The sequence below is a fragment of the Pipra filicauda genome, unplaced genomic scaffold, assembly GCF_003945595.2.
Source record: "Pipra filicauda isolate LSUMZ 115617 unplaced genomic scaffold, ASM394559v2 scaffold27_size4233163_pilon, whole genome shotgun sequence".
Taxonomy (NCBI): Eukaryota; Metazoa; Chordata; class Aves; order Passeriformes; family Pipridae; genus Pipra; species Pipra filicauda.
Genome location: NW_024104398.1, coordinates 2,969,059 through 2,977,921, shown reverse-complemented (window position 1 = coordinate 2,977,921; position 8,863 = coordinate 2,969,059). Strand labels below are relative to the sequence as shown.

The 8,863-nt window shown below is 38.1% G+C and overlaps 1 protein-coding gene across 1 annotated transcript; it reads right to left on the bottom strand.

Moving 5' to 3' along the window:
* Positions 1 to 4,075: 4,075 nt before the first annotated feature.
* On the bottom strand, positions 4,076 to 5,184 carry BDKRB1 (bradykinin receptor B1). The gene has a single exon (XM_027718362.2). It carries the CDS (start codon positions 5,159 to 5,161, stop codon positions 4,076 to 4,078), a length of 1,086 nt encoding a protein of 361 aa, XP_027574163.1. The 5' UTR covers positions 5,162 to 5,184.
* Positions 5,185 to 8,863: the final 3,679 nt, after the last annotated feature.

Here is an 8,863-nt window from a genome sequence, read left to right as displayed (position 1 = left end):
ATTCTTTCCCCTCAGCCTTTTCTTCTGTTTCTTGACTCCCAGTGTCCAATCAGATATTTCTCTGTTCACTACTAAACTCCAGACCTAGCCCCATTTCCCCGGTCTGATTCTGGTCCTGCCATCTTGGCAAAGCTTTTGTCACTTATTCCTTTCTACTGTTGGGAGTCCACCAAGAAGCAAACTGGGACAGTGAAGCAGCAGCTTTTTTGACATCCACATCCCTTGACCCACAGCACCCATGAGCAGTGAAGTGGATTGCTCTGTGACCAGGTCTCTCGTGAAACTCTGTCACAGGTGACTGCACAGGATTTAAGCATCAGTGTGAGGATCTGGCTGGTGAAAACTCCAGCACATCTGTACTGTGAGCAAACTGCTTTCTTCCATCCAAGAGTCAATACTTTTACTTGATATGGTGCGATTTTAACAGGGATGACAAACAGTTCTCTTCCCAGGAAGATGACTCCTGGCAGGTTAGAAGCCTACGTGGCTATAGATCTCTGAAATGGGTTGTCTGTCCCTGTGCATGTCCCTTGATTCCCTTGCCCCTGGGACACGCCTCCTACAATGCATCTGTCTTTATTTTTAGTGATCAGTGCCTTTTCTTCCAGTGTCAGTTTTAGAAATCAATCAGCTCAGTTTGGTGGTGGTTTCTGTCGTTCTTGTTGTTGTTAAAGGTGGAATCTAGTACGTGAACTATCTACATTTACAGCTAAAGTTGGTAAAACTGAAATGGCTTGCCAAAATATTTTGGTACTGCAAATGTCAATCCAGTCTGTACTATTCCTTAAGATGGGTTTCAGTGAATCCTAAATGTTGTTTTATTGTGCTAGGGCTAGGAGGGCTCTACTATAAGCTAAAGTCTGGGTGTTAAGCATGACCTGAACAGATAACAAAAAGATAGTCCTTGCCCTAGAGAAATTATTATTAAAATATGAAATACACTAATTCAATACAGATGGACGAGGAGAACAAGTTAATTTATACTTACAAGCTCTTAGGGTGCTGGTATCTCAACTGTAAAAGATTCGTATTGCAGCAGAGAAGTCTTTTAATGATTAATGCTTGACAGTGTTTATCGGGAGTGTGAGAAGTAACAGAAGAAAAGCTAAAAAGGATGTTTATTCAAAAGAACAACCCATGGGGAGTGGAGTCTGCTTCTTGGAGTTACTGGGCACCAAAGCCAGCTCAGATCTGGTCACTGATGCACTTATACTTCTTTTTTAAGGCTTCTCCTCTATTGGTTTGGTGGTTTCTGCTGTAGCAATTCCTGTAACATGCAACTCAAATCATGGGTTACCATAATTTAAAGGCACATTAATTACAATCTCCAACCCTAGTCCTTTTGTGCCAGGTTATAGGACTTAACATTGTGATGAACTCCTCCCCTTGTTTCCAGCCTGCAGCAGGGTTTCCTGCTAAAATCCACCATAAGTATAGTACATCACAGTCCTCCACAGGCTGCAGGGGGACAGCCTGCTTCACCATGGTCTGCACCAAAGGCTGCAAGGGAATCTTTGCTTCCCCTGCTCCAGCATGGGGTCCCACCCATGGGAGATAGTCCTCCTTGAACTTCTCCAACCTGGATCCTTCCCATGGGCTGCAGTGCTTAAACTGCCCCAGTATGGCACCCCCATGGGGTCACAGGTCCTGCCAGCAAACCTGCTCCAGCATGGGCTTCTCAGGGGGTCACATCATCCTTCAGGCATCCACCTGCTCTGGTCTGTGGTCCTCCGCAGGCTACAGGTGGATTTCTGCTCCATTATGGATTCCTCCGTATGTCACAGTCCCTTCAACTCAAGTTCACACCAGAGTTCCACCCTGTCCAGCACAGCAGCACAGACACAGCAGCAGGACTCTGGTCACCTGCCAGCCTAGGAGCATCACCATGGCTGTTATTGAAACGTCCCCAGGCACAACACAGTGAGCAGTACAGCAAGCAGTGAAGGGAAAAAGCGCCACTAATGAGCAGTAGACCCTAATATACAGTCAGGAATGCATACATTTACATACAATCATATTGGAGGGTAAATCCATTGATTTGCAAGACCTTTTTAAATGGTTTAAAGCAGTATTTAGACTATAGATGCTTGTCCTGACAGCTGTACATATGTAAAAGAGGCAGGACTTTCATGAAAGCCCTTGTCACTTGCCTATTGGAGGAAACAGGAGGCTTTCCATTAAATTCAGATTTCAGACTGATTTTTAATCTATTAGCTCATACTCTAAATATGCCACAGAACTCAAGAAGTGTTTTTCCCTTTATTTGTGTACATTGTATAACATGGACTAGTGTCAGTCAGACAAGACAAAATATTTTTCCCTTTTAAGGTCCTCATCCATAGAGGGAAAATGGCACTTCTGTTTCTACCCTTCTTTTTCATGATTTCAGCTTATTTTATTTTTTACCTTTTTTTTTGCCTTTTTTTGTCTTTTTTTCCCCTCATAAAATATCTCCACTTGAAAGTTTTTTTAATTAAGGATTCAGCTGGGGATTTATTAAATAAATACAGTGTTCAACAGTTTACAATAAACAGGAATGAGGATTTGATCTCAGATGACTCAGGGGACTTCACATGCCGTTGTTACTGCTAAGCCTTGCATTTATTTTAAAAACAGCTGTCATAGAAGGAGTGAAACTAGTAAACCTATGAGTAATTCTTCCTCCCTTAGTTCACCCTTAATTCCTAAACCGTCATTGGAGAAAGATAGATTTTTAAGTCTTCAAAGGGCTTCAGCTGTTCAGATTCAAAATGTTTGAGAGAATCATTAAAAACTAACACTAATCCTACTGCAATGAAGTTGAACAGGTAGATTTCTACAATCAAATACAAGATTAATTCCATATTCAAAATGGCAACACTAAAAAGAACTGCAGAAAATGCAGTGCTATTACAGTGAGTGCAAGACCAAACAGGTTTTATGATGACTAATTAAATGAATTGTTATACAAATTGTTATACAAATGTATGCTCCTTTGTGCTCTCACTATCTTTCTGGCTGAACAGGCTGCACTATATCTTTTTCCACTTCTGTACATACACATACTTTTAGAGCTGTGGAAACAGATATCTCACTTGCCTTAAGTCTGCTCTGCAATTGTGGCTGTGATGGAAAAAAAGTTTTCTTCTACTACCAGAGTCTGTATTTTGGTAGCGACAAGGATTTTTAATCACAGAATTATATATTTGCTCTTCTGCAAAAGGAACAGGGAAAAGAGACAAAATACAAAAACAAAATATAAGAAAGAAAAAGTCTATGATGAAAAATGAGATGTTATGCAGTTTATTAATTTTTGTTCATAAAAATATAAATATGTCTCTAAGGATTTGCCTCAGATGAAAGATATTCTAAAAGAATACCATATCAATGGCCATCACGGGTATTTTCGCACATAAAAAATAAAAAGGATCTTTATGCACTTGATGAGTAATTGTGTAACATTTTATTGGGTAAAAAAAGTCATTTTGAGGAGGCTACTGTGTTACATTGCATTTTTTACAGCTTATGTACAATTTCTTTGTGGTATATCATCTTGTACAATATTTATGTGCTGAATGTAATTGAAATGCACAAAAAATATTCAGATTTTCCATGTTACTGTGAAAATGCAAACCATTTAAAATGTTGTTCAAAATAACTGGAGGTATTCTATAATTGCTCAAATGCAGTTATCAACTAAAGATTAAGCTCATATTTGCTCTGTAACACCTGTTGCAATTTGGTATTTTAGGTGTCATGACAGATACAATGAAGTAAAATGTTCAGCTGGCTTATGGTTTTCTGTAATATTTTCTGGTATCTTGAAAGAGTTTTTCTTTCAAGTCATTGGTAATTGGTAAAAGAGATTAGGTTATTTGGTATAAATTTCTAGTATCACATGTTATGTATTTGGATGGATAACACAGACATGAAAAAGTAAACCTGAGGACAAATAAGCAATCAAGTGATTTACTTTAGTAGCTAATTATCTTAGTCTGCGAATGGCAGGTCAGTGCAATTCATATTAATTTTTAATGCTATTTACAATGGCATTAAATAAGTTGCAATATAAAAATGAAGATGGAAATGATATTCATTAAGTTAAACTACTTCTGACTGAAAACACATTGAAATTTGATGACATTTCTTTCAAAGATACCCATTTCAAAGGAAATCCACAGGGAATAAGCTGTGAAAAAACTTCTAAAGCCTTTTGCCTGAAGTATTTCCCAACAAAGACATAAATCACAGGGTTGATGCAACTGTTGGTGGTAGCCAGCATATAAGCAAACTGCTCCCCAAAATTGAGCAGTTCCTCCCAGAAGCAGCCTTTGATCACTTCTGTATGGTATAATGTATCAAGGAATACAAAAAAATGGTGAGGAGTCCAACAGAAAAGAAACATCAGTATCACTGTGAGGATCAGCCTGGTAGCTTTCGTGCCTTTGTGCCCCTTGCAGTCCTTTGTCCCGAGTGCTCTTCGTGCTCTTGTTTTTTTTTGTAGGGACCTAATGGTAGAGAAATTAAGGGAGATGATTGCTGTAGATGGCAACACAAATCCGACTACACTGCGTACCAGGCTTTCAGCTGTTTTCCACGATGGGGTGGGGAAGTCCAAAGTGCATGCTGAAATATTCCACAGGGGATAGTCTTTCACGGTCCGAAACATAAAAACTGGGATGCTGAGGAGGATGCCAAAGAACCAGATGAGCAAGCAGATCCCTTTGGCAATAGTTTTGCTCCGTATCCGTCTGTGGTTCAAGGTATGGGCAAGAGTCAAGTAGCGATCCACGCTGACTGCCACCAGCAAGTAGATGCTGGTGTACATGTTTAGGCTGATGGATGCACTGTTGCTGCGGCAAAGGAAACTGCCAAATGGCCAGTTAAATTCATTCCTGATGTTCTCTGCCCAGAAAGGGAGGCCCATGAGGAAGATAAGATCAGCAACAGCTAGGTTCATCAGGTAGATTTCAGCTATCTTCAGGGGGTCCTTGTGCAGTGAATAAATGAGGAGAACAAATACATTTCCGGGCATTCCAATAGCACAGACAGCGTTGAGGTACTTGGGCACTATATAATACACGATGTCCCACCAGTCATCCTGCTCTGGGCAAATAGCTGAATTGCTTCTGTTTTCACTCTGGTTTGAGGAGGTAATATTCAGTAGAGGAGTTTCAGTCATTTTTTTAAAAATTCCGAAGTGAACAGAAGACGTCTTTCAAATGAGAGCGAATGACTGCAAAGAAGAAGCATACAATTGCAACAGTTGTCTCCCATGAGTGCTGTAACAAACTTTTTAACTGCTGGAAGTTCTTTTTAGTCCTCACTGATTATTATAGGCTAGATCAATCCATACTTGTTATGTGCAACAGTGAGAAATGTTCACAGTATTAGCAAGGATGTAACTTACTCTACATCCTATGAAATTTCCTCTCCTTGCTTCCATTGTTTAAAGTGGCACAGCGGAAGGAAAGTACCAAATTAGTGTAAGTAGTTCTGTATGTCTCTTCCAGACTGATGACAGAAACAGACACGGGAGAATTCCATCTCCCTGAGAGTAGAGGGAGTCACGCTGCTGACACAAAGCCAGCTTTGCATTGTTCCCTGCCCTTTCTCTTACTCTTATTTACTATGCTGTGTATACTATTATATATATATAAAATATATATATTAATATATTATTGTATTCTATCATCCTGCTTAAGCAGGATGATGCCTGTTTCCCCAGAACTGAAAAAGCTGCTCACTCTCTATGGACATCACTTGTTATTTGAACTTTGCATTCTTTTACTCCTTCTCAGTTTCTCCCATCCTGAACTTCGGGTTCAAAATTGCTTAGATTAGACAGTTTATTGCCCTCAAATGTCAGCAGTTTGAATAATAAAACATGACTCCTCCAAAACCTTGTGCTCAAAATCTTGCCTGGAGGAAAAGTCTCTGCAGCTCTAAATTTACTCCTCTACAGTTCAAAAACTTCATTGAGTTCAGCTGGAGAGAGGCTGTCCCAGTCTCCCAAGTGAGAGGACAGGTAAACCCTTATCCTCATGAAAATCCACTGAGTTGTCAGAGCTGACTCCTGCATTGACTTCATTTTTCTGGTGTTGCCATGCTCGACCATAGTGCCTGTATCTTGTTTTTTACAGGCATTCAGTCTCAGAATCATTATGGCAGGCAAGATATTACTGAGCCTGTGGTGTCATCTAACACTTCAGGCAAGTAGAGCATGTCAATCATAAAAAAGAATGCATTTGAAAAAAATCAGTATTTTGCTATCAGTCATTGTGAATGTTAACTTTCTGCTGCAGCTATTTAACTTTGCTCTTTCAGTTTCTGTAATTTTACACAGCTAAGGATGGAATTTCCGAAGACAGCATTTAGGACCATCGTTCATCTCTTTTACATATACATGTAAAAGTGATATATGTATCAGTGATATATGTATCTGAGCAGCTTGCCATACTTCTCTCTGTGACACCTCTAGGAATTAGTTAAGTACTGATATTCCACATCATGCTATTTGGTACTAATGCACAGAACATTTTTCACCATTGTAGAATTAAGTGAGCAGCTAAATTGTATCTGAGTTCATAAACTCACTCAAGCTGACAGTCTTGACAGGGAACTGAGCTGCTGCCTGAGTTAACACAGCTCTCTGGATTTGAACATCTTCCCTCACAACAGTCTGAATATTACCTAGTTTGCAGACAGCCTCACGCAAACTAAGAAAATTCAAGAGGATGTAAAACTACAGATGAGATATATTTAGCAAATAAATGGCTCATTAGCATCAAAGGGGCTATTTGTGAGACAGTAGCAATCTAACCTTATTATAGCCTAAGGCGTGAGAGCAACGGTAGAAAATCTGTAACATTATAAGTCAAAAATAATGTAAAAGACAGATAACAGTTAAACATAATCAGAATTATTTCTTCTACTAAATAGAGAAGAAAAAGAAGTTCTTATTGTCCTTTCTTGCCCATTTCCTGATGACTTCTTGCTATCAGCTTATGCCAGTTACCTCAGATGTGATCGCTGGGCTGGAGTCACAAATTCGTTCATGATGGGGTAAACTAAAAACATCAGGAACATTTATTTTCCAACAAAAATAGATCTTAGTAACAACTAAGTCTGAATTCTTGTTCATGTAGCAATTGTACCTGAAGATTCTGCAGAGTTCATCATTGCAAAAATTTCTTCAGTCTGCTAGTCAGTGTCCGAGTGAGTGCTACAGCAAACCTTCTATAAATTCAGAGCTCCAGATGTCCTCTTGTCAGAAAATGCAATTTTTTTTTAGTTGTTTAATTTTATTTCTTCCTCAAAGACAATTTTCTTCTCTAACTATTTTAAAATATTTAGTACTAATGGAAAATTATCCACAAGGATGGTTTTCAGTTTATGTACTTAACACATTCCAGTCATCTTTTATACAAATAATGGCATACTTTTCTTACTTTGAGCTGATTTCTGATGAATTTCCATGTACAGTGAATCTATCAGCATTTTTACTATTAATTCTCATTACCCAGTTAGGGTAATTAGGTAAAATGAATCTTGCTTTTACACATAAACTAATACTGACCTTCAGAGTTACTTTCATGGTTAAAAAGAAAGGGAAAGTCTTACTAGACTGCAAAGGTCAGAACTGAGAGCATAACAATTTGGCTTTTTAGAGAAAATATATAAATGATTTTAATAAAAATAAGACATTAAAAAAAAAAAAAGATAGACATACCTACTCCTTGTTCTTCCTGGCAATTTAGACAAAGTTTCAAATCCAGAAACAGCTGGTAAGGAGCAGTACAGAGGTTACTGAGAGAATTCAAAGATGCATCCTGAGGCACAACTGAGTGACTGAGTGGTGTCTGAGTGTTCTGTTGGCCATGCACGATGTGTGTGATGTTACATTTTGGAAGAAAGCCCCAGGATTTTTTTTTTTAACTTTTCCAAACGTCAGCTGTAGTAATTTTCAAGGCATGTGAAATATTTCATTCTCATTGTGAAATTCATGGCTAGCCTTTGCGAATGAAGATTTGGGAAGGCTCTATCCACAATTGTTACAGCATTGTGAAATAACACAAGCTATATATCATGACTCTTGCCATCCTGTGCTCTCAAGCGTAGGTCCTTGACAATTAAAAGTTCCTTTGTATGAATAACCATGTCCATAACAATAATGATTTCATCAACAACTCTGAACTGTTCTCTGAGTGCCAATGCACACAATGAAAAACTTAGAACTAGGGTTTTGTTGTGGTGGGAGCTCCTTCCCCTGCTAACCTTAGTGAGAAACCATGCCAAGGAGCTGGGGGAAAGCAGTATTTTAAAAAGATAATATCTATTGCATCTCAGATTGTAATACAAGTCTCCTTAAGTGTATCTGTGTAAACAATACAGGCTTTCAAGTTTTTAAAAAAAAACAGTGAGACTGGAGTACTTCTTACAGGAAAACTTTCTTCCCATTGGCTACCTAACCAACTCTTTCAACTGTGTCCATTCTTGTTGGATAAGTATTAAAGAGTTAAAATGAAAAACCATGAGACACAGAATGGTGATACCTTATTATGAACTTCCCTATCATGATAAACACTTTTATTCCAGTCTTTTATTCATTAAAAGATAATAAGTTAGAGTTATGCAAACACAGATAAAATTGATAAATTAAAAAAGCTGTTCCAGTTAATACCATCACAATGGAGAAAACTCTGAATAGTCCAAGATTTAATTTGAAGATTTTAAATGTACAGTATTTATTTTATTTAAACACCATCCTGTTTAAAACTTTACTTCTTTTATTAAATAAATGAAACAGTATAAAAATACATCTCAAATGAAACCATATGCTTCACTTCTGTCAAAATTTTTTTTTAAAATATCTTTTTCAAAA